Raw genomic sequence first — 27,007 nt, 5'->3', positions numbered from 1 at the left:
TACTAGCATGAAAATAGATACTAGGTCGTTTTAAGGATTAATTGTTAAATAGGCTTGCCATAAACTAAGCTTTAATGAATCATCCCACTCACTTGAACAACAATGTGAGAACATAACGTATAATTTTATGCATGGACTTCATAAGATAAGGTAAACTCAAATGCATTAAGTGTTTGAAATGATAAGCTATATTTGAAATGCATAATATTTAAGTCTTTATGCATGTGTTTATATGTCTCTTGACAAGTAGGTGCATGACATGACACGGGCGTATGAAGAAGATAAGGCAGAGCTAAGAACATTCTGCTGTTCTGATTACAAAGGGGTTAGGTTAGGCACAATCTGTAAGTTTTCACAGCCAGAGGTCACATTTTCAAAACAATAACAAGGGAAATCTTGACGGTGCTATAAAGAAGATTGAGTGGTACGATGTGTGGAATTCACAAATCATGTTCACGGATGAGCTGAGGAATAAGTTTTTGTACTGTGTTTGATCAGACCATTTTCTATCATTGTAGTAAATTAGCTGGAAGAAACGGGAAATGTGAAGCTATATAATCCTTTTACTGATATGTGACTATTTGTCAAATTATTTGGTGAGTTAATGCTGCGCAGTTTGACGTGTTTAAAATAGTCTTGTCAAAATTAACACATGCGTTAACACATGCAATTATTTTTTTCAGTTTAACACGGAGAGGGTGTGGTCATCTTCAGTGTCACATGATCCTTCAGAAATCATTATAATATGAGGATTTGAGGCTCAAGAAACATTTAAGAAACATTTAGAACACTATTTATCTGAAATAGAATCGTTTGCAACATGAAAATAGATACTAGTTCGTTTTAAGGATTAAATGTTATACGGCTTGCCATAAAGCGGCTTGCGACGCTTTGTGCACTGTTGTACAGTCATGCTGGGACAGGAAGAGACCATCCCCAAACTGTTCCCACAAAGTTGGGAGCATGAAATTGTCCAAAATGTCTTGGTATGCTGAAGTATGGAACTAAGGGACCAAGCCCAACTCCTGAAAAGAAACCCTACAACGTAGACTACACTGCTCAGTGGCGGCTGCTTTACTCCACTGCATCCCACGCTTTGCATTGCTCTTGGTGATGTAAGGCTTGGATGAGCTGCTCGGCCATGGAAACCAGAAGTCTGAAGGTCTAGAGCTTTGACTCTGCAGAAAGTTGGTGACTTGAGTTGCTGTTGTTCCCAATGGCTTCCACTTTATTACAATCCCACTAACAGTTGAGCGTGGAATATTTAGTAGTGAGGAAATGTCAGAAATGGACTTATTGCACAGGTGGCAACCTATCACGGCCCCACGCTTGAGTTCACTGAGCTCCTGAGAGCGACCCATTCTTTCACTAATGTGTGTAGAAGCGTCTGCAGGCCTAGAGCTTGATTTATACACCTGTGGCCATGAAGGGATTGAACACCTGAACTCAGTGATCTGGAGGGGCGGGCCGATACTTTTAACAATATAGTGTATCTGCATGCAAAACACTGTGTTTCTGCTGCTAATGAGGCTGCCATTTCTGACATCGAATGCTTGTCAGTGTTGAAGTGTACATTTACATTTATGCATTTAGCAGACGCTTTTATCCAAAGCAACTTACAACTCAGGAGAACAGGGAGCGATCCGTCAAGAAGGGGCAACGAAACACAAAAAGTGCCCTAAATACCAAGATTTGTACACTGCTCAGAGTAGCAAAGACCAGAAAAGGGAAGAAGAAAGGAGAAATAGAGGAGGAAAGAGTTTTTTTTATGTAAGATTAAGTGCTCATGGTAGAGATGAGTTTTTACCTGTCTTTTGAATGAAGCGAGTGATTCTGTCGTATGTATGGAGGATGGAAGATCGTTCCACCAACCAGGAACAATGAAAGAAAAAGTCCTGGAGAGGGATTTCATGCCTCTCTGTGATGGTACCACAAGCCTTCGCTCATTAGCTGAGCGAAGGCTTCTGGTGGGGGTGTAGACTCGAAGGAGTGAGTCAAAGTATTCTGGTGCTGAGCTTGTGGAAGATCCATAAGCAAGAGTCAGGGCTTTGAATTTGATCCGGGCAGCGAATGGTAGCCAATGCAGAGAGATGAATAGAGGTGTGACATGAGCCCTTTTGGGCTCATTGAATACAAGACATGCCGCAGCGTTCTGGATCATTTGCAGCAGATTGATTGCACAAGATGGAAGTCCAGCCAGAAGCGCATTGAAATAGTCAAGTCTAGAAATGACCAGGGCTTGGACAAGAAGCTGTGTTGCATGCTCCGTAAGGAACGGTCTGATTTTCCTGATGTTGTGCAATGCAAACCTGCATGACCGAGCTGTCTTTGAGATGTGGTCTTTGAAGGACAGCTGGTCATCAAAGATTAATCCAAGATTTCTGACCGACCCTGAAGGAGTAATCAGAGATGAACCTAGCTGGATGGTAAAATCGTGTTGTATGGTGGGATTAGCAGGGGAAAACGAGCAGCTCAGTCTTTGCTAGATTGAGCTGCAGGTGATGTTTTTTCATCCATGCCGAGATGTCCGCCAGACAGCTTGAGATTCGTGCAGCTACTGTGGGATCATCTGGTTGAAATGAGAGGTAGAGCTGTGTGTCATCAGCATAGCAATGATATGAGAGGCCAAGTGCCTACACTGTGTATACTTATGGATTAAAATAAAATATATTTTTATGTGTTGGGGTTGAGTTTGTTAAACTTGACAGTACCATACGCCTCAAACAGTATGAATAAAAAGTATGATACTACTTACCATCTTCTACATCACTGTTAAACAGACCTAAATTATGTAATTTCTGGTAAATTATGTCACATATGGGTAGAGTCTAATCTAAGTTCCAACTTTATAGTCTGTCAAATATCTTGCATTTAAAAAAAAATCACAAGAAAGTAACACAAATAAATATGTACAATATTGCCAAAAATATAGATATTGTGGACATTTCGTTAGATATTTTCATCAAATTTAGTGAAGTGCTGAAGTGTAGGCTACCATAGAAATACGACATTATTTTATGAAACAAATTATTTAAATGCAACAACAATTTTTATTCAGAGTATATCTTGCATTTTTTTAGTAAAATATTTTTCACAAGAAAGTAACACAAATACACACGTACAATAGGCCTATTGTCAAAAATATAGACATAGTGCACATTTCGTTAGATATTTTCTACAAATTCAGTAAAGTGCTGAATGCTTAGTGTAGGCTACCATAGATGATACAAATTATTTAAATGCAACAACTATTTTTATTCATCATATTGAACATATCAAAGTATTGTGAAAAGCTTTTATCATTTAACTTTAAAAAGTCCGGGGGGCGGAAATATTGGAAGTATTTATTTTACTGTCTATGGAAATATTACCGGATCTTCGCTCCAGCTCTGTTGATGGCGGTAATGCGCCAAACAGCCACTGCCAACAGTCACGAAGAAAAACGATATTGAGCAGATCTCAGATCAGCCGCTGAGCCACAATTATCCTGTGTGCACGTCATCAGTTAATGTACGCGTGTGTGTGTGCGCGGTGTGTTCAAAGCAAACGGTATGTATGTTCTCGAACGCTTTCAAAAATGAATGTGATGCAGATCAATATTATACACTCAATGTTGGAGGCTATTGTTTGTGTGTTTTGTGAAAGGTCATTCTTGTGGAGCTACCCTGGTATTCAGAGATTTATCCCAACTCTCCAAGTTTGCAGTGAAATATAATTGTATGGAAAAACCTGTTTTTATATGATATTTTTATTTATTTGTAGGTGGGGATGGAAAACCATTTTCACGCGGTTATTTTCTGTGCATTAATCTCTTTGCACCTAATGCTGGTCCAAGGAGCCAGACAGGGTCAAGACATCAAATGTGGAGGTACTTCTTCCATCTTCTTCCTCATGAATATATTCGTACACATAGACGTTGTGGGTTGAATGCAATAAAACTTACGCTGTTATAAACGTTTTTAATCGGTAAGATTTTTAATGTGTTTAGAATTAGTCTTAGCAAGGCTGCATTTATTTTAAATGGAAAAAAAAAATGTTGTTAAATTATTAAAATGTTAAATAAGTGTTCTCTTGTGTGAATATATAGTAAAGTGTGATTTATTCCTGTGATCAAAGCTGAATTTATCATCATTACTCCAGTCTTTAGTGTCACATGATCCTTCACTAATCATTCTCAGATGAGGATCTGATGATCAACACACAGTTATGATTATTATCAGTGTTGAACACAGTCATACTGCTTCATGTTTGTGGAAACTCATGCATTTCAATTTTTAGGATTCTTTGATGAATATAAAATTCAAAAGAACAGCGTTTATTTTAAATAGAATCTTTTGTAAGATTATAAATGTCACCTTTGATCAATTTAATCCATCCTTGCTGAATAAATGTATTCATTTCTTTAAATTCTTACCGACTCAACCTTTGAACAGTACTACAATTTTGTAAAAGCTTAAATATTGTTCTTTTGAACTTTCTATTCATCAAAGAATCCTGATTTTTTTTTTTTAAACAACTGTTTTCAACATTGATATTAATCAATGATCATACATATTTCTTGCTCAAATCCTCATCTGAGAATGATTAGTGAAGGATCATGTGACACTGAAGACTGGAGTAATGATGATAAAGTCAGCTTTGATCACAGGAATAAATCACACTTTACTATATAGAAAACAGCTGATTTACAATTGGAATTATATTTTACAATATTACTTCTTTTTTGTATTTTTAATCAAATAAATGCAGCGTTGGTGAGACTTATTCTAAAAACATAAAACATCTAAACGATCAAAAACGTTTGAACGACAGTGTACATTCATAATTGCATCTCCGAAATGTTTTAACAAGGATTTTTTCTGATATGTATCGTGCTTCTCATCCAGCATGCAGGGCATTAGTTGATGAAATGGAATGGGCTATATCGCAAATAGATCCCAAGAAAATGATCCAGACGGGATCATTTAGGATCAATCCTGATGGCAGTCAGTCAGTAAGAGAGGTGACATATTTTAGTTTCATAATGACCCTGGCTTTTTCTTTTTTACACCACCAACCTGATTTTCTTCTTCATATATTTGTGTTGATGTCCTCAGGTTCCCTTCTCTCGCTCTGAGGGTCATCTGCTTGAACTGATGGAAGAGGTTTGTGAGAAGATGAATGATTACGGCGAACACGTTGACCCTGCCACCAATCGAAAAACGTACGTGAGACACACGACCCGTGACGGCACTGCCATGGACCTCTCTGATGTGGCCTTTGACTCCAGAATCAGCTCCAGTTTAAAGTTTGCTGTAAGATCCATTCTTTCATTTCTTCACGCCTTAATTGTCAGGTAAAGACAAGACAAACCTTAAAGGGTCAGTTCAACCAAAATTTGTCCCATAATTTACTCACCCTCCATTCAAAAAAAATAATTAAGGGCCACTGGCTCCTATAAGGGAAAAATAGGCGGCAAATTATTATTTTAAGTGCCACAAAAGAATAAACGTGTTAATTTCGTCATGTGTTGTCACGTATTCCCTGCTTTCACAGCATCAGTACTTTCATCCATCTTAGGGATGTCCTGGGAAATTCATTTAAAGGTGCAGTGTGTAATATTTATGAGGATATATTGACAGAAATGCAGTATAATACACATAACTATGTTTTCAGTGGAGTATAAAGACCTTACATAATAAACCGTTATGTTTTTATACCTTAGAATGAGCCGTTTCTATCGACACCACACACGGGTCCACTAAAGACGAAAGTACACACGTTTTTTTTTTTTACACGTACACTATTGTATATGCGCAGTCGAACGCACAGCCTTGCAAAGTATACTTCTTGGGTGTTTGAGCTATCTTTTGCCATGAGTTACATCCCATGTAAACACTGCAAAACAAATGTATGCGCATGTGCGACCTAGACATACTAAGTATGCGTGATGCACATTCAGTACGCATCATATTTACATCAAATTCGCATTATGCACACAGTACGCTTACCCTCGCGTACACGTAAAAAGTGACTCTCCTCTCTCTCTCTCTCTCTCTCTCTCTCTCTCCTGTTTCTTCACAGTGTGAAACGATCGTTGAGCAGCATGAGGATGAACTTATTGAATTCTTTTCTCACGAGACGGACAACGTTAAAGACAAGCTCTGCAGTAAGAGGACAGGTAATGCTGGAAATATGGAGACATGCTTCAGTATTCGTTCATTTTACTAGGCTCGACAGCGCGAGCATTTGTGACTTAATAGATGTGTGCCAACTGTGTTTTGGAGCACGAGTGCGAATAAATAATCGGATCAGTTTTCTTAAAGCTACACTGTGTAACTTTTTAAATTTATTCTTAGCTAAAATCACTTATTTCTTTCAAAAATATATGTGCTCATTAATGTATATTTACTTCTTTCAAGTAATAAAGTATTCTCGTAAGTTTATAATATACCATTGAAAATACATACGGGTGAGGGGTTCGAATGCCGGTCACCATGTTGCTCCTCCATCTTGAAAGTACAGTAGCCAAAGAGGGACATACCCGTAAATTCAAGCTTCGCCTTTTGCGTTTTGATGGCACCGTGTCGAATGTGAAGAGGGGGATTGCCGTGTTAATCTTGGACTAAATGGGCCACCGTAGGAGTTAAAACGAAATCAGAATTGAGAGGAACAGAAACTATTATTCACTGGATGGTCATATACCGTTACACCGCTAGATGGGGGAAAATATCACACAGTGGAGCTTTAAATATCCGCTCATAAAAACCTTATATGGTATAACAAGCGTCTTAATGATCATTTTAAGGCATCTTATACTTTAGGGAAGGAACAACATACATTGCCGACCGTGAATGTCAAACTTCTTATATTTTATTTTATGTCAGTTAATATTTATTCATTTCAAATAAATATTTTGATGGTTTTAGTTTATATATATATATATATATATATATAAACTAAAACCATCAAAATATTTATTTGAAATGAATAAATATTAACTGACATAAAATAATATATAATATATATATATATATATATATATATATATATATATATATATATATATATAAAAATACATATATATATATAAAAATACAGTTTTGTTGTCGACAAAGTAGATATACGTAAAAAGAAAATACAATTTACTGTCTCCAGGCCGTAGCCATCCAATTGACCTTTTACTGATTAAAATCTTCTCTTGCCAAATATTTGTCAAATGTGATTAGACAATTGAAATTCAACTGTTTACTGCTTACTATTTTCAGGAATAATAGGCCTATTAGTAAATTATGAAATATTAATCATAAGATGACGGTGAAGTGGGACAGCTGGTCTGACTGGTACGGATGTTCAATCCGTTAGAGTTGCTTAATGACTGAATTTTTTGGTACTTTTTTTTGCATCCTAAAATGTGGCATACAGGACAAATGTGCTGTCACATAAAGGCTTTTACATAGTACCAATCTGTACCAACGCTTGCCTGGCGCTCTTTTTTTTTTTTTTTTTTTTTTTTTGATGGCCTTTTTTCTGTTTCCTGTATTTCAGTAATCATCACAAGATAGGTATCATTTGAAAGCTTACGAACTTAAAATGTATCCTGTGTAAACCGCTTTGAAATCGGACATTGCGTTACCATGGAAACAGTACTCTTATTTCTTTTAGCCGGCTCCTCCCCTAGTGGGCGTGGTCATGTTTCATATTACATATAACTACTTTATTATCAAAATCTTTTCTAATCCTGACGAGAAACATATCGTCGGAAAGGTCAGAGTCTCAAGGTTCCATACCTTGTTGACCATTTGTGATAGAAGTGATATTTGGACGTTTTAGTTTTCACGACATTTGAAGTATCGACATAGAATTTATACACTAAAATGAAATGGAAAAAACATGCAAAATGTTTCAATAAAATGATCCATAATTGGCATTTCCGTCAGCGATATCGGTAAACATTTTGAACTGTCAGCGCAATCCTTGGATGGAAACCTAGCTATTGATCACTCGTTCCAAACTCTTGAAATAAGTTAACGGGTTGCCTTAATTTTGAGTTCATTTAATTTAAAAATTCTAGGTAATACAATGAAATTTTTTTGAGAAATTACATATTTTAAGTGAAATATTATTAAAAGATTTTGTAAGCATAATGGGTAATTGTGTGTTTTTATCTGTGATGACGCAGTGAAACATGCCAAATTGTGCTATTTTCATTATTTATTAAAAATGTTTTGTGGTTCAGATACAATAATATTTTGAGTTTCTATTTATTAAACCAATTTCCTTCATTGTATCAGCTCAACTTTTTAATTTCAATTAACTTAATTTTAAAGGGGGGGGGGGTGAAATGCTGTTTCATGCATACTGATCTTTTTCCACTGTTAAAGACTTGGATTCCCATCCTAAACAAAGACAAAGTTTCAAAAACTAATGTTGGACGTTTGATGGAGTATTTCTGTGTTAAAAATACTCCTTCCGGTTTCTCACAAGTTTCGGAGAGTTTTTTCCGAGTATGGGTCGGCTTGACGTTAATAGAGCGGAAGGTCCTTGTATGGGCCGTACGGGCTCTTCTCCCGGTAGGGTGTGTAACTAGAGCGAGAGAGGAAATGCACGCCCATAAACACTCGCTCAGCTGCAGATCCAGTCGTCCGTGAACACTTCTGTCAAGCCGTGTCCACTTTATTCCTATGAGTGACGTCGAGTGACTTTAACGCGTCCGCAAAGCATTCTGGGAAGGCAGCGCTGCATTTGAACCGATTTTAACGCAGAAATGACGGGAAGCTTCACAACATTGCTTCAGTCGCGTCGCAAAAGTGGATCTCCACGGTCACTGCTGTCTCAGGACTTCACCAAATTATACCAAAGAAGTGTGTTTTTGACGGAGCGGTCCCAGCGATAAAGGTTCACGGTCCTGCTTTGGAAGCAGGCGGTGAGTAAAACTGCTTCAAATGTCTGTGCTGTCGGCTATCGTCGCGTGAGTAAACATCAGTAAACGACACGATCGTGTATAACGTTAGTTAATTAATCAATGGAGCATGCGATGTATGGTGTGTGTTTAAATACATTTGCTTAGCTGACCACTATAGGTGTCAGTTTGTTTATTGTAAAACCACCCAAACATAAACCTAGGCTAGGGGACGTTCTCACAAAGTGTGCTTCTTCCTTCAAATGCGCTTGCGTTACTCCATTGTTTTTTTAATACACTATCTGACGTGTAAAACCGTCTTGCTTGCTTCTGCTAAGGTTTAGTCGCATACAATAGTCCATAAACCGAATCATGTCTTCATAAACTGCGAGTAAACACACACAAATGTTGACAGGCCACTAAATACAGTCCATACCACAGAGACGGACGTCCTGCTGCTGCTTCTCCTGTTCAGTTTATTTCAGCCTCCGGATCTGATTCTGGATCATATCTGTATTAGCTGAATCTGATTGATAGCCATGGTTTATTTAGGGTAACGTTTTCTTCTCCACGCTTGAGGATGTCAGCTTTCAGAAGCTCTCGTGCTGTAGCTGCGCGCTCGTCATTCTTTAGCTCCGCCCACACGATACGCCTCCAGCCGCTCGGTTTTTTCCGGAAAGACTCGGTACAGCCTATATTTCTTTAATAAATATAATAAAACTAAAGACTTTTCGGAGATATGAAGGATGCAATACTACTCTATAGGTACTCAAGATTGACATGAGATTGACTGAAACTGAGTGTTTCACCCCCCGTTTAAGGCAACCAGGTTACTTACTTTAAGTTAAACCAACAATATTTTTTTACAATGTGAACACAAATGAAGGTCTTTATAATGAAATCTAAGAGATGAAGTGATGATTTTTTGCAACTCCTCCCTCAGATCTTTGTGACCACGCCCTGAAGATACCGCATGACGAGTTATGAGCCGAGCAGCTTGACCAACATGTTCTCCTTCAGTAAACGGACTGACTCTCTTACTCGAGGACGCTGAACATCATCATCATGAACCTGACCCTATGGGTCAACCGTTGACCTGTTCGACTGTATGAATGGCGTTACCATCAAAACTGTCCATTGTCATTCATTAAAGCTGGCTTTCTACAGCTGAAATGAGATCTCTACGAGTCTCTCCAATGCCATACTTTTATATTCAACACTTTTTGGATGCACTTAGTTTTTAAATTAGAAGATCATTTGCAGTGTATTTATTATAAGTTTCTTTCTCCAGGTCACGAATCTTAGCACTAGTCCTCAAGTCTGCCACCACTTTATAGGGAGAAACATGCCGTTTACATTAGTTTTCTTCCCAAATATAATTCTATTGGTTGTTGCTTCTGTATTTATCAGCATTCGCTGTGTTTGTATCCAGTGTTTATTCTGATAAAAGGGTCCCACCGTGTAATATTGTTATTTTTCAATCATTCAGAAATCTATATTAGTCGCACTATTGTTATTTTTAAGGTCCCAATTTATTGTTAGAGTATGAAGTTATGGTGTTTTAATATTTACTAGCACAACGCTGACTTATTCTACATTTTTGCTAAAGCTTTGGGAGGTTTTAATAACAATGTGTAGTGCAACTTTTCGCAACAATTTAAGAGGCGAAACTTCTAGCATTTGGATGCAAGATCAGTAAAGAAATATACAACTGTACTTGGTACTTAAGGTGGTCCTACCTCAGGAGGGTGAAAAATTACAAATATATTTTACAGTCATTTACTGGCGAGTGTCAAAATATCAATAAATCCTATCATTTTCATGTCAATATTTTTATAGAGCTTGTGAAATGTGGTATTTCTGGAGAGAATTTGTTGTAAATCTGCTGGTTATTGTAGAAATAAAACACTCATAATCATGAGACATGCCTAAGAGTTTAGCAAATCACAGAACAATAATAATAAAAAAATTATTCCATTTACTCCCATTTGTTTTATTATTTTGTGATTATTAATTGATTAACATTTCTGAAAAGTGCCAATACTCATTTCCAACTATCCAGATGTTAAAAAGACCATAAAAACACGAATGCTTACAAACATAAATACAGAAATAAACTCTACCGGGGTTCCCACAGGTCTTAATTTGATCTTGTTGGATCAGAAAGTTTTAAATTCAACATCATGACATTAAATTAGGGCTCTGTGATCTCTGCAATGCAGAAAACGTTGATGGAATTGCAGAATCCATTCATAAAAATGTAATTTACTGTATAATGCAGAATGACAGAATTTGTCAAAGTTTGGATGAATAAATCAAAAGTAGGTCTGAGCACTTAAAGGGACAGTTCACCCAAAAATGACACCTCATAAAACCCTTCATCAAATAAAGCCATCGAGTCTCTTCAGAACATCTGGGATAATCCGCTTGATCCGTATGGATTAGTTTTACGATCTCTTTGTGAACTTTCTGAAGCGTCAGTGGAAGTTGCTTAGACTGCCGATGGAGGGACAGAAATCTCTCAGATTTCATTAAAAATATCTTCATTTGTTCTGAAGATAAACAAAAGTCTGTAAAATTTAATTCAACCACTAAAGCAGACTCCAGAAAAATTGAGAATAGAATAAACTATAAAACAATAAGAAACAGATTTCATAGGGCCCTGTACATTTAAAAAAAAAAAAAAAGAGGAATTCTTCCTCAGGATTTTTTGTTTTGTTTTCCAGCACAAATTTAAAATATCCTTTAATCAAGATTAATTTAATGACAAGCAAAATGAAATTCAGTCTTGTTTTCTAAGAAACTGAACAAAATTAAGTTTGTGCTTAAAACAAGACCAAGTCTGTCACTGAATATGAAAATTACTTGCATTTGAATTAAGTTCATTGGCAGATATTTGTTTTTGTTTTATTCATAAAATCTCGTTCACAAGAATTCTTATCTCACACTTTTGTATAATTAATTAAAAAGTTATGGAGATCTGTTGGAAATGTTATCCTCAAACTTTTAAACATCACTCACTAATAATAACTCAATGTGTGCTTAGACATTTATATTTAGAGAACATGTTGACGTGTTATGTTCCCTTCAATTTATTCCTCAAATCCTTCAATTGGTCTTAAATTTACCTTCATAAAACCTTACATCCTGTGTACATACAAAAAGTTACAAATAGGAGAGACCTGCTGGTAGTGGGCATCGCACATGAAAAAGATACAAATAGCACTAAGATTTTTAAATTACTAATTTAAAAATTCTCACATTTCTGACCATTAAATAGCCTTTAAACGATGGGTTTATATTGGTATGGTATTCGACAAATGGTTTCTTTACAGTACCTGAAAACAAATTAGCCATGTATCTTTTTTTTTAAACTGAATTTCAACAACATACAGATGGTCAAAGTACACCAAGAACTACAATAATACATATAAAAGAAAAACACACAGCCAGAGGTAAGCTAATCATAATGTAAATCCGTCCATTCACGGTAACGTTGTTCCACAGAAGATGGCGCTGTGAACCTGTGAACCACCAGCTTCATATTACCGCGCATGCGCACTAGACGAGTGAATCCGCTCACTGTTCACCGTTCAAAGGAAACTTTATTTCACTTTATACACATTTTACTGGATTATCATATTCCTAATGAATAAACTCCGGCCTGACTGATCTGAGGAGATGGGGATATTAAACATAAACGAGCAGGTAAGCGTTAAGAAGTGTTTATCGCTTTAGTTTTCTTCAGAAGCATGGCCAGGTCAGGTTTAGTTTGTTCTGTTTCAGTTTGTTTTTAATATACTTTTTTGATATTAGACAGCTAGATAAAAAATGTATGTAAAACTAGTTATATCTATCTTTTCTCCAGGTACGTTGTCAAGTAAAAACGTCATGAAGTCAATCATGATCTGCTAGTTTAATTTAAACCACATAAAAAAAAAAGTAAAATTACTCTAGTAAATACTAAATTATAGTCAATTTAATACAGTAAATTGTAGCATATCTCAGTATTTGCCTAGTTTAACAATTGACTATACAGTATGCTATAGTATAAATTAATTAAAGTGTAGTACAATTTATTGTATGAAAACCAATGCTTTGTTTATTAATAATAATATGAATATTTAAATGTTGCATTTCGCAAGTAGTTTAATAATGGATTTAGTTGTTTTTTTTTTAAAAATGCACTGTAAGAGAATACTGTTTTTAATAAATTACCATATGAGTTTATAATACATTTCTAATAATGTAAAGATTGTTTTAAAAAAAAGATTTTATTGCGTTCTGAGAATTATTTTATTATAATAATAATAATGTAATACTTAATACATTATGTGCAATTTTTACATTATGAGTTGCTAGTACACTGTGGTCCAAATATGTTCCCTTTTTTTTTTAATAATTCACAATTTTCTCAAAACATAAATTGGAACCGAACCAAAAATAATGATGTACACAGATAAATAATTTATAACAAATACTGAAGTCACATTTTGTCACATTTTATTTCATGGTGACTTAAAAAATGACAATAAACCTGACTTTGAATATGAAAAAGATGACACCATTTGGACACTTCACAGACCCTTTATTCATAATAAATTCCTCATCCTTCTGTCCATCTCTCTCTCTCTTTAAGTCGCTCCTGGTCCAGGCGGTATTCAGCCAGAATGCTGAAATGGTGGATTTTTTGTTGGAACAAATGGAAGAAGTGGATGAATTGGTATATGGGTTTGCCTTCTGTCTCTCCTGATTCTTCTTACAAATTCTGTCACTCCTTTTACATGTTTGTAAGAAAGGATAATTTCACATTCCTGATGACTGAAATGCTGAAATATTGCATTATAGGGTGAACACGCACATTTCTTGCTAATCAATGACTTGTTGTTTCAGGACCAAGAGTGTCGCACCGCCCTGCATGCTGCAGCGTATGTGGGTGGGGTTCATATCATGGAGCTCCTCATCAGTTCAGGTGAGATCAGGAGTTTTATCATGTTACACACATTTGAGTGTGTTAAAATTATGTTTAAAATGCAACTCTGTGCATTCGCGCTGCGCTACTATAAGACATTTGTTCACTGATTACGCATTACATTATGACCACCTTCCTAATATTGGAAGGTGACATTATGACCATTATAATATTGGAAGGTAACATTATGACCACCTTCCGTCGACGCATGGACTCCACTAGACCCCTGAAGGTGTGCTGTGGTATCTGGCATCAAGATGTTAACAACAGATCATTTAAGTCCTGTAAGTTGTGAGGTGGGGCCTCCATGAATGAGACTTTGTTCAGCTCATCCCACAGATGCTCGATTGGATTGAGATCTGGGGAATTTGGAGGCCGAGTCAACACCTCAAACTGGTTGTTGTGCTCCTCAAACCATTCCTGAAGCATTTGTGCTTTGTGTCAGGAGCATTATCCTGCTGGAAGAGCCACAGCCACCAGAATACCGTTTCCATGAAAGGCTGAACATGGTCTCAGCAATGCTTAGGTAGGTGGAGCGTGTCAAAGTAACATCCACATGGATGGAGGACCCAAGGTTTCCCAGCAGAACATTGCCCAAAGCATCACACTGCCTCCGCCGGCTCGCCTTCTTCCCATAGTGCATCCTGGGGCCATGTGTTCCCCAGGTAAGCCACACACACACACACACACCCGGCCATCCACGTGATGTAAAAGAACACGTGATTCCTCAGACCAGGCCACCTTCTTCCATTGCTCCGTGGTCCAGTTCTGATGCTCACGTGCCTGTCACAATTCACCAGTGAAAGTGCCCATGATTACCACGAGAGGGACTGTCACTCCATCAAGGACTACATTTCCCATAACTTTTTCAGGTAACGCTCATCATCCCTGATTACATCCACCTGTGTCTCATTAGCCTGTTTACCTCACACTATATAAGCCTGGTTATCTCATTCATTCATTGCTAAGTCTTGTTTAGTGTAACCACTGCATTTCTGAGGGTTTTCCCTGGTATCTTGTCTCTTGGTTTTTGGATTTCTTGCCTGTTTCGTGGATTACCCGTGGGCCTGTCTCTCGCGTAATATATGCTTGATTGGACTGATTGCCTGTTATGACCTCTTGCTTGTTTGTTGGCGATGCCGCCCCATACACAACAAACTGAGCTGCTCTGTGTATTCTGACAGCTTTCTATCAGAACCAGCAGTAACTTCTGGAGCAGTTTGAGCTCCAGTAGCTCGTCTGTTTGATCGGACCCCACGGGCCAGCCTTCGCTCCCCACGGTCATCAATGAGCCTTGGCCGCCCATGACCCTGTGGCCGGTTCTCCACTGGTCCTTCCTTGGAGCACTTTTGATAGATACTGACCACTGCAGACCGGGAACAGCCCACAAGAGCTGCAGTTTTGGAGATGCTCTGACCCAGTCGTCTAGCCGTCACAATCTGGCCCTTGTCAAACTCGCTCAAATCCTTACGCTTGCCCATTTCTCCTGCTTCTAACACATCAACTTTGAGGACAAAATGTTCACTTGCTGCCTAATATATCCCACCCACTAACAGGAGCCGTGATGAAGACATCATTAGGGTTATTTACTTTACCGGGTCATAATGTTATGCCTGATTGGTGTATATAACAATGATTCGTTTCTGTCCATGAATGATCCAAACAGTTGCTCATCTGTATAATAAGACATCATATATTGAAGCGTCTTTGGTGTTTCTATGGTTTCTACAAAATAATTGATAGGTGACGCACGAACACTGTCCGTGTCCCGATTAAAATGCCTTATTTCTCTGGATTAAAACATTTGGGATAATGTGAGGACACAAGTCAACAAAATATATAACATTGATCGAGTGTTTTTGTAGGCTTACATATTGTGCCTTTAAAGTTACAGCGACCAGCCATGTAAAGTAGTCATGTTTGAAGTCGATGGATTGTGAACGTTGGGACATACATTAATTACCACAAGCCAAAAAATGTTTTTTACTTTCAACTGTAGAACATATTATCTTTCAGTCATTCTTTTTGTCTGTGCGATCTTGTTTCAGGTGCTAATGTCAATGCTAAAGACCAGGAGTGGCTGACTCCTCTGCATCGGGCCGCTGCCTCACACAACAAAGTATGAGAGGATTTTTAAAAAGTAATTTAGCTGTTTTTCTTCTCTCATGTTGTGCTGTTGTGATTGCAGGGGTCTGTTGGGCTGCTTCTGAGGGAGGGAGCTGAGGTGAACGCTCAGGACCGGTTCTGTCAGACGCCGCTACATGTTGCTGCAGCCAATAGAGCGACAGCGTGTGTGGATGTTCTGCTTTCGCACATGAGCGGGACGAATGTAGCCGATCGGTTTGGGAGGACTGCGTTACATCACGCCGTCCACAGTGGGCATGCAGAGGTATGGCAAGAGCCGACACTAAATATAGTAGACGATTCATTGATGATTTATATGAAACTCTATGGCTACGTCTACATTAATCTGTATACATCTGAAAAAGGAAAATATACGCTCTCCAGTCACACTAGCATTTTCCAAAAGTTTCTGAAGGTCACCATGAAATTTAGCCTAGAAATTTAGACGCACCCTAGCGGCAGCAAATCTAATCTGCCGCGAGTGTCATCTAGTAACTCTCAATACACTTCTGAGCTGTAAACGCCAAACTCTGGTCAGGCCAATCACAACATGTTTAGAGTCAGTGAGCGGGCTTTTTTACGACATAACATCTTGTTATTACGAGAAAAGATATCGTTAAAATGATATAAGATCTCGTTATTATGACATAATTGAGTGGAAAAAATAATATGTATGTGGCAGCAGTGCGTCACTGTAGTTTTCTATGTGAATATATGGTAAAGTGTAATTTATTCCTGTGATGAAAGCTGAATTTTCTGCATCATTACTGCAGTCTTCAGTGTCACATGTAGCCTAGAAATCTAGACACACCCTAGCGGCAGCAAATGTAATAATGTCTAGCAACTCTCCATTGGCTTGCAAGCTGGAAAAACCAAACTTTGGTCGGGCCAATCACATCGTGTATAGAGTCGGTGGGCGGGGCTTAACATAATGACGGCCGAGTTGCGTTTGCGTGCTTCTAGTAAACACAGAAACTGGCAAACGGCGGTCTTTAGAATCAGCTTTGGCCGTGACTCTGGAAGATTTGGAGTTAAGCTTTTCTCTGAGAAAAGAACAAAGAACGGCACTGAAGTCATTCTTAAAAAGGGAAGATGTGTTCGGAGTTTAGCCGACCGGATACGGCGAATGTTTAATCTATCAGCCCCGCTTCATGTTGGTTGGTTGTGGTCTATCCAATCACGTGCAGAGGTGAGCCTGTGCGCTTTACCTGACGTTTCAGGGTTAGGCCCGACAGCTGTGCACGGACTGGGACTGAAAATAATTCAGACTGACAAAATAATAAATTACATTCTTCTTCTTTTAAATAATAATAATAATAAAATAAATAATAATGGCCTTCTTCTTCTAAATAACTATAAGCGTCATTAATAATAATAATAATAATAATAATAAAAAGAATCTTACAAATTGTCAGGCAATTATTAATGTGAATGAATGGTCTTCCACATGACATCATCATCACTGTCGTACACCCCAATACATGTGCCGTGATACGAAATTAAATGCTAATTGTTTCAAAACGTGCTGTAAAATAATGCATTGTGATGGTAATTTCTCATCCAAACAGCGATTTAAACTGCTGGAGTGCGCTTCTCAACCTCCACACTATTAACAGTACTCGTTATTTAGGTCCACATTTTGTTTTTGTGGGCGCCTTTAATCCCACTCTTTAAACTCCATAATAAAACTATTTTATTTTTCTCCACTTCCCTGGTGATGGTCTCGAGGGGCGCATCAGCGGCTCAATCTTCTCACTAGTCCACTATTCAGGGCACTGATCAGGGAGTCAACCCATTGACTTATGTCCTAATCCGTGCCCTGACTAGTGGACTAGTGAGATGATTGAGACGCGCCCGATCTCCACGTCGGTGAAGTTTTGCTTCTTTGCCGTCTTCTGTTTGTCCATGGCGTAAAATGAGGGCGTGGGGGAGGCGGAGACTTGAATATATAGGGGCGTGTTATTCTAATGACGATCGTTTTCAGCCGCGGCATTTATCAAGGGCAGGTATTGCGTACACCTGGATTGCAGAGGTGCGCACAGCGTTGAGAAGAGTGTAAGCATAATCTTACGCCAACATATACGCCCGTTTCTACGCAAGATTGATAAATGACGGCCCTGGAGAGCAAAACAAGGCTCTCCTCCATTGCCCTCCAGTCATTTTGACCAGGTTTGTAGTCAGTAGTAATGCAGTAAGACAAAATAAAATCCCAAATTCAATGTACACCTTATTGGTGTTGCATACTTTGTAGAGGAAAGCAGATGAACAGAGAATATTAATGCAGCACAAGGTTTCTCGTTAGGCGTTTTCCCCATCGAAACCCATAATAAAGAAAACACATTGCGTTCATATTCTTTATATAGAGAGGATGTTTTACATCATCATGAAGGTGTAAACTGAATTTTATCTTTTAAAAATCATTGTTTTAGTACATTACGGCACTTTAATGGTGGGTTGTACTGCCTAATTAATCTCTGTTTAAAATCAAGCGGTGTAACAACTCGATTTAAAATGAAACCCAGTTCAACAAATCCTAGATTAGCGTTAAACTTTGCTTAATCGAATCCTTCCTTATTGGTGAAACTCCCCTTATAGAGTTTTTCACGTTAAGCATTTAAAAAATGTCCCATTGTTTTTAGTGATTGAAATGGAGCAGGTGTTGTATATGGATCAAGTGCCCAAAATGTGCATCTTGTTTACATATTTTTGTTTTAAGATGGAAATTTGACAGGCTTGTCCTGCAGTTCAATGGTGGTTTTACCCCCTAAGGCTCTGCAACAGTCACGTGACTGAAAACTAAGTATACAGCACAATAGGGAAAAAAAGACTTTTGCTTCATGCCGACTTTAAACATCTGAAAACACTTAAATCTTATTACTGCGCATGCGTAAAATGTATTTGGATGATACCAAAAGACCACACATAATCTTTTGGCAGAAATATCTCACCACTGTTTTTAATTAAACCATCAAAATATGAGGGGAAAAAAGGGCAAACTACAGCTACAGGTTTTATTCTACTGTGCAAAAAACTGCATGGAAAAACAAAAAGCTCATAGGAAAAAACAAACATTGACTATGTTTGATATAATCAGTTATTATTAATTTGTTGCTTCTCTTTTTTTTTTTGCATATGTTCATAATTGCTTCCTATGACAGCCTGGCAAAAATTGTTGCACAATTGGTAACTGCGTTATCACCACAAATAGAACAATTGACTCCAAGCTCAACTATGCAATATGCTCACACAATCTTTAGAAAACTTGTAATAATATTTGAATAAAAGGTGATGTCAATTTTTCTAGGCTGGACATCATTTTGGCCACTACTGTATGGTCAAAAACACAATTGCCCTCGTGTTTTAACACAGGACAGCAATTGTGAGAATCTTCTTTGCAGGAATGTATTATAAAGATTGTAAAAAGTAACATTTAGCAAAATTGCAAAAGTAAAAATAGAAGGCACAACAATGCAAGTATAACCTCTGTCGCAGAATGCAAATCCATTTTAGAAAGTGTCTTTCACATATATTCAGATTCATGTAGATATAGCCTCCTATGGGCCAGATTTACTACATTAGCGTGAGAGCGCAATTAAAAAAAGTGCCGATGGGAGGGGAAAGTTCAGCTTGTGATCTTCTGACGACACAGAAATGAATGAAAACAGACGCAGCTTGAACATTTTAATAATGACTAACACAATCTACCAGTTATTGTCTGGTTTAAGACGTGCTTGGGCGGTAAATAATGCGGTAAAGAACACCAGTACATTGACGAGCGCAAACCTGGGTTTTCAAACTGGGGTCCGAGGGGCCGTAAGGGCGTGACGGGGTCCATGGAAAAGTCTAAAGAAAAACCATAACAAATGTAAATAAATAAGATTAAAATACAAATTAATCGGTTATTCAATGTTAAATTAACATATAAACCATGCACAAAAATAAAGAAGTAAATAAATATATTTGCTTAATTTCTTATTTATTAATTTGTTTAAAAGTAGAGAAAAGTTTAATTAAATTAAGTAAATAAATGATTGTAATTGTAATTTAACACATGATAAAAATGTAAATAAAGTAAATAAATAAATTAGATTGAAATAAATGTGGAAAAGCCTAGAGTAAAACTGTGAAAATAAAAATATTATTAAAATTAATAAATAAATTGGCTTAAGTACATCAAAATTAATTAGATTAAAAGGAATAAATAAATGATTAAATGTTAAATGAACATTTAAAAATTTACGATTAATTTAAGATGTCTTTTAAATTTCAGGGTTACACGAGAACGGTCATATTTGGGGGTCCGTGGCATCTTAAAGTTTGAAAAGCCCTGTCCTAGTAAACCAACTTGCGTGATTCATTTAAAAATTCTCCACGCATTTGCGTCTGAAAGGGAAACTCCTACAAATGCATATGCAGTAAGATCAGCCGTACAAATAACCCTGTCTATGCTTTTCCAGTGCTAATATTTCACTGCCTTTGTGTCTTTAGTAAATCCTGACAGTAATTTTTAACGCCAAAAGAGGGTTTGTGCTGGCGCAAGCTGTTAGTAAATCTGGCCCTACTGTATATCTCTTACACATTATTTGCAAGGCTTGGATGTTATGTAGCACTTTTCATAAAAACTAATCAATAATGTCCTTAGACAGTGACCCTGCTTCTAAATAAAGGGGCCAACCTGAGTGCCAGAGACATAAAGGACAGGCATCCCATCCATTTGGCTGCTCATCTAGGTATCTGGTCCTCTGAATAAGCATGTGTATTATATAGACTTCTGGATAAAGTGTTTTCTTATCGATTTTGTCTGACCATCAGGGCACCTGGAGGTTGTGAAGCTCTTAATAGCGTGCAGTGCAGATGTGTCCTGCAGGGACAAGCAGGGCTTTACTCCTCTACATGCGGCGGCTCTTAGTGGACACACTGAAGTGGTCAAATATCTCCTGAAACATGGAGCACAGGTGAGCAATCATGTCTATTTGTGGACATTTCTACATGTGACACCTACTAGGCAAGGCAAGGCAAGTTTATTTGTATAGCACATTTCATACCAAATGGCAATTCAAAGTACCCTGGCTCTGCCCTCCTACGCACTTCCACTCAATTTTCATTTTCCTTCAGTACTACGTCTGGGACTGCTGTGTAGTCTTAGGTTATCTCCGAACAAATTTTTACCGGTCCAATCAGCGAACAGGAGTGTCTGAGAACGATGACGTTGATGTCAAACGCTAGTTTGAGATGTAGTTCAGTAATGGCGGCGGAGAAAGATGTAAACTAAACCATTCATTGCATTGTGGCACCGCTGCCGAATATCCAGAAGTTACGGCCGGAGCAATAACAGTTGTTGTTGTTGGTGGCCATGATGTTGTGGCCCTCCAAACAGGGTAAATTCGGGAAAAGTTTGATTTTCCAGATCGCATCGTTCGTGATGAAGGAGTTTCTGAAGCTATTCGGACGGTGACTGTTTCTCGTGGGGTCGGAAGGTATTGCCATCATTTAAGTTACAGGGACTGGTCAGTTATTTTATTGCCGTCCGTCTCTCACCACCCGCGTAAAAATCCCCGGCCGAGTTACCGACTGCTTTTGACAAACGCAAGGTCGTGTTGATGTAATAGCTGTCCTAATCCACATCTGAGTTTTCAACAAGATATCACTTCAAAATTCACTGTTTATAATCATTTTTGACCTCTGCAGAACACCATATGATTGCTTTGCTGTTATTAGGATGCATTTCTAGACTTGTATTTCCTTAAAATGCTGGCAAGTATTTAGAAGAGCAATATATTTCATCACCGCTCAAACAAATTAAAATAAAAGCACTTAAACATTTGAATTGGTCCGTTATTTATAGCAGCATTTATTATCATACCAAGCATATGACATTTTATTTACAGCATACAATCATGTTTCGGACCATGTGAGCGCCGCGTTCCCGATCACAGAACTCTCCTCTCCACCGTGGCGTGAATAAATCACAATCCGAATGCACGAGTTTTAGGTTTTATCCTATAGTTTTATCACTGAGGTGGCATGCACATGTGCACTTTTATTTTGTCGGATTTCCATGAGTGAAACAGGCGAAGGGCACATGACATACGTCACGACCAAACGTTAGCGATTGGTTATGGCAGATCCAGAGTGGCTCAGGGCAGATCCAATAGTTTTAAACCTCAACAGGGTGCCCGCCTTCGCGGAAATAAACCCTTGTCAATGGAGAGTGACCAGACTCTATGTACAAATTAAATGTACGAGAGTCTGGTAAAACCAAGCTAAATTCAAAGTGCTTCACATAGAAATTAATTAAAATAGTGGTAACATGCATCAAAAAAAATAGAATACGATGTGGACGAATAAAAAATGAAAAACTCGTTCGACCAGGCTCTGCTTGAATTCCCTTGTGTTAGACGCATTTGCAGTGGCAGGGCCGCGACTCTGGAACAACCTGCCCTTAGAGATTAGAATGGCCATTACCCTGTCAGTTTTTAAAGGTGCACTATGCAACTTTCCGTCCATTGAAGGGCACCTATTCAAAACAAAGGTGTAGTTTGATGACGCCAATCAATCAATCAATCAATCAACTTTATTTATATGGCGCTTTTACAATCACGATTGTGTCAAAGCAGCTTCACAGTGTCAAACAGGATAATATTGCGACAAAATTAGATTTGGCTGTACAGTCGTACTGGAGAAAACAGTGATGTTATCAGCTTATTTTAATTTATCATATAGCGACAATGTTGGCAGATCAGTATTATAGTTTATAGGATTAAATAAGACCTAATTCATACATTTTATTTGTATAATAAGTTGAATAACTTTAATCATATTTTTTAGTGTCCCCAAGGCTGAATCTGAACTCGCCCCCTGTGCCCTCATTCATTATTCCCTACATTAGTCCACTAATATAGTCCACTTGAGGGAGTGAAGGAAAACAAATGTGTGAATTCGGACACTGACTGAACCGGAAGGGCTGCTGCTTTTGCAGTCTCTGCTTGCAGTTTATTTGAAACGTAGCAAACTGGCTCCAGTAATAATGAAAAGATTTATCTTGAACTCTGCCGTGGAAACTAGCATGTATAAACCATAATCAAACAATTTAAAGGTGCACTATGTAGTATTTTTGCAGTAAAATATTCACAAACCACTAGGCCGGTGTTATATATTTTGTTCAGTTGAGTACCTACAATATCCCAGATGTTTCCAACTATTTGTAATTTGTGAGAAAATTGCTATTTTAACAAAGGACCGGGACGTGTCAGCATAGCGTTTGAGGGAGTCGCCTGTCAATTGCGTCATATCTGCGTTACCCTCGGTTTCGGCTTTTATTTGGCAGGAGCGCTTTACTCTTAGCAGTGTGAACAAGTGAACGCACGGAGTAAAGTCATAACATCGTTTTAAACACACTTAAATGTTTCAAATATGATAAACAGAGCTGCATTACCTCATAATCACAACCGGAAGAGCGGATCTGTGCAGGCGCCCGGCGACTGTGTCCCGTCATAATAAAAGTCCCGGTATTCGCGAGGCGGGTATTTGTTTAACAATCGCACCAGCAGCAGTGCTCAGCTCCACAACACTCGCTCCTGCTCTGCTTTACACTACAGTAATGTTAATAACCGCATGCATGAACGTGATTTCTGCCCGAGTCCTATTTTCCACCGGCTGTGATGTGAAGACCACATCTCCCAAGATGCTGCGCTCACACTTGGCGTCATCAAACTAGACCTTGTTTTGAATAGGCGCCCTCCAGTGGACGGAAAGTTGCATAGTGCACCTTTAATAATCAATTAAAAATGAATGTATACTGTATGCATGATAGTGCGCTGGGCCAGTGCAGTTTGGATGGATGATTTATTCAGCTGCGAGCACCATCTCCTGGCAGATATCTCCACCTATACCCTTGAATAGGGCATTATTTGAGGGAACAGCCATTTGTAGTGGTGTCCGAAACCATAGTGAACGTTATCCAGTGCACTCATTCAGTCCCACAATGCACTGCTATAATGAGTTTGCAACTGATGTACACTCGACTCCTAAAGAATACCCACAATGCACTGCGAGATCGAGCTGCGCGTCGAATGAATTCCCGCGTCTCGCCAGCAGATGGCATCCACAGCGGATTCATCGGAACCATTGTATATGGGTGGGACAACCATAGGGGACAACATGACCAATTAGACCCACTCACTTTTATTGTCTCTAATTCAGCACGTCCTAACACTTATTATTAAACACATGTTAGACAATTTTTCCAATTTTCTAATTGGATTTTTATTGAAAATAAATACCTTTCCAATCTGATGTGATGGGAAAAGCGAGTTCAGTAAAAGGCAAATTCGAACCTCGTATAGATAGCCTACCTCAATCTTTCTACCATGCGTTTTACCCCTACACTAGCCAACTGTTGCTGTATATATTTCTGGGTTTTCCATAAGTTTCCCAGTAAGTTAGTGCCACACAAGAGCGCTATATAGGGTTAAAGCTACACTGTGTGATATTTTCCCCCATCTAGCGGTGTAAAGGTACCATCCAGGGAATAATAGTTTCTGTTCCTCTCAATTTCGATATCGTTGCAACTCGTCCAACCTACGGTGGCCGATTTAGGGTGTACTCACACTAGGCACGGTTGCCATGAACTGGGCCCGAGTACGAATGTCCCCCCTCCCCACTCCCCCGCTGGCCTGCACTCACATAGGGTTTCAGCATTCGTGCCGGAGCACGCCTACGTCATTATGGTGCGACGGTTTCGGGTTTCAGCATTCGTGCCGGAGCACGTTTACGTCATTATGGTGCGACGGTTTCGGGTTTCAGCATTCGTGCCGGTGCCGGAGCACGCTTACGTCATTATGGTGCGCCGGTTTCGGGATAAACAGAAAGAGCGGCGCTCTCTGAACACAATTGAGTCCATCGCTCTGTTTTCTTTGTGGATAATTTTGTGTCGTTTGGTCCACGGTGGTCCACAGCCCTCTCACAGCCTGTTGTTAAACAGATGTGTCGCCTTAGTGGCACGAAAATGTTCACGTAATCGTGCTGCTCGTATTATGAGGTTTGCAAGGTACCAGCTGAAGTGCAGCAAGGACTTTGCAGCTTTGATTACGGACTCCAGCACGGTTAGCGCTCACACTGCATGCGATCCGCACCCGAGTCCAACTGAATCGCGCTCTGGCCCACCTCTTCCAAGCGGGCCAGGGCCGGCTAATCGAGCCGCGCCCGGGCACGGTTCGGAGCACTCGCATTAGTCAAACGAACCGCGCTTTGGTAGTCAAACGCACTCGGGCACGGTTCAAACTGGCTAGTGTGAGTACACCCTTAGTCGTGGCTTCCAGTTCGACCTCTTCGGTGAGTGTTGCTTCAAGTGATGAGGTTACTTTTGAAAACTATTATAATTTGCAGTTATTTAATTTGCCAAATGATCCATGATCAAATTAATCTATGTAAAATGAGTAATAGTTTTACGTTTTCGTTATTTTTTTTATACCATTTCATTGCTAACATCAGCTATCAGGTTCCCAGACGAATGCAAGCTAATCTTAGTAAAGTAACGTTCATCAGTGCTATCGTTATTCTGTATATTGTACGACATCACTAGCGTAAGGCAAACAAATTATAATGCAATTCAAATATTGATCTCATGTTATCCGTCATAGAACACAGATTTATGTTATAAGGTAAACAATACTTTTTCATCATTGCCGCGAGGAAAACTATCCTAGACGTCGTTCTAGTGTTATGCACCGCACACCATGATATAATTAGCCAAGCAACAATAAAACTTCCAATATACACGAATAGGCTGAATTAATATTACCTGTCGAAAAGAAAGCAGGCAACGTCGGCGTCCTTTTTAAAATCGTTGCTCCTCAACTTTCCATCTTGGAAAGGCCGCTCCAATATTTACTTTTGTCTTGTTGATTTGCCCGTTGCGTCGCCGTCTTAATTCTCTTTTCCGCTTCCTTGGCGACTCTGGCAAATATCCTCGAGAATAAGAGTGATCCTCCATCATCATAGCAGCCTCAAGCAATCCCCCTCTTCACATTCGACACGGTGCCATCGAGTGTTAAAACGCGAAAGGCGATGCTTGAATTTACGGGTATGTCCCTCTTTGGCTACTGTACTTTCAAGATGGAGGAGCAACATGGCGACCGGCATTCGAACCCCTCACCCGTATGTATTTTCAATGGTATATTATAAACTTACGAGAATACTTTATTACTTGAAAGAAGTAAATATACATTAATGAGCACATATATTTTTGAAAGAACTAAGTGATTTTAGCTAAGAATAAACTAAAAAAGTTACACAGTGTAGCTTTAACAATAGGAGCTTATGACTTACAAGCTGCATGACCATTGCATAAGAGAATAGGACGTCTCAGTTGTTGTATTAAAAGTTCTTAATTTCGCTGTTCTCTCAATGCTATAATTTAAAGAACAATTTAAAAAAAAATAGGCTATTTCGTAAAAGCACGACGCAGCAGCTGTTCTCTGAGGAGAAATCTTGTGGAAATACTCAACAAGCAAATCTCAAACTAAACAGCATTATCTCCGGCGCCTTCAGTGTCAGAATTCGCTCACTCGTTTTCATTCACTCCTTTAAGTGAACTAGTGGAGTAATGGGGAATGAATGAGGGTATACAGGGCGAATTCGAACGCAGCCCAAGTGTGAGCGCAGTATCTTGGGACATGTGGTCTTCACCTCACAGCCGGTGGAAAATAGGACTCGGGCAGAAATCACGTTCATGGATGCGGTTATTAACGTTACTGTAGTTATGAAGCAGAGCAGGACAGAGTGATGTGGAGCTGAGCACGGCCGCTGGAGCGACTATTACACAAACGCACACCTCGCGAGTACCGGGACTTTTATTAAGACGGGGGACATTTACCGAGCGCCTGCAGTATTTCCGGTCATGAGATAAAGCAGCTCTGTTTATCATATTAGATACTTTTAAGTGTGTTTAAAATGTTATGACGTTACTCTGTGCGTTCGTTCAGCGCTGCTGTGACATGTTCACACTGCTAAGAGTAAAGCACTTCTGC

At 38.8% G+C, this 27,007-nt stretch overlaps 2 protein-coding genes across 7 annotated transcripts in view; both read left to right on the top strand.

The window, feature by feature from the left end:
- The first annotated feature begins 85 nt into the window (after positions 1–85).
- cnpy2 (canopy FGF signaling regulator 2) lies at positions 86–10,862 on the top strand. 4 transcript variants are annotated; one of them, XM_067431316.1, is made up of 6 exons: positions 86–150; positions 3,763–3,868; positions 4,887–5,002; positions 5,097–5,294; positions 6,064–6,160; positions 9,825–10,862. In XM_067431316.1, exons 2-6 carry the CDS (start codon positions 3,769–3,771, stop codon positions 9,866–9,868), a joined length of 555 nt encoding a protein of 184 aa, XP_067287417.1. In that variant the 5' UTR covers positions 86–150; positions 3,763–3,768; the 3' UTR covers positions 9,869–10,862. The 4 variants fall into 4 exon arrangements, with proteins under 4 accessions (XP_067287417.1, XP_067287414.1, XP_067287415.1 ...); XM_067431313.1 differs by lacking the exon at positions 86–150 and adding an exon at positions 3,398–3,549; XM_067431314.1 differs by lacking the exon at positions 86–150 and adding an exon at positions 3,473–3,510.
- Positions 10,863–12,456: 1,594 nt separating this feature from the next.
- ankrd52b (ankyrin repeat domain 52b) overlaps positions 12,457–27,007 on the top strand; it is a 60,127-nt gene continuing 45,576 nt past the window's right edge. For all 3 annotated transcript variants that reach the window (XR_010900595.1, XM_067431311.1, XM_067431312.1), the window contains exons 1-7: positions 12,457–12,589; positions 13,521–13,604; positions 13,775–13,853; positions 15,902–15,972; positions 16,042–16,242; positions 20,620–20,707; positions 20,790–20,932. Coding sequence is in view for 2 of the 3 variants with exons in the window: in XM_067431311.1 (XP_067287412.1) it covers positions 12,563–12,589; positions 13,521–13,604; positions 13,775–13,853; positions 15,902–15,972; positions 16,042–16,242; positions 20,620–20,707; positions 20,790–20,932 (693 nt within the window). In the remaining variant the exon portion in view is untranslated. The remainder of the gene's footprint in view (positions 12,590–13,520; positions 13,605–13,774; positions 13,854–15,901; positions 15,973–16,041; positions 16,243–20,619; positions 20,708–20,789; positions 20,933–27,007) is intronic.

The sequence above is a fragment of the Pseudorasbora parva genome, chromosome 22 (assembly GCF_024679245.1).
Source record: "Pseudorasbora parva isolate DD20220531a chromosome 22, ASM2467924v1, whole genome shotgun sequence".
Taxonomy (NCBI): Eukaryota; Metazoa; Chordata; class Actinopteri; order Cypriniformes; family Gobionidae; genus Pseudorasbora; species Pseudorasbora parva.
This window is presented reverse-complemented; position numbering and strand designations above follow the sequence as displayed.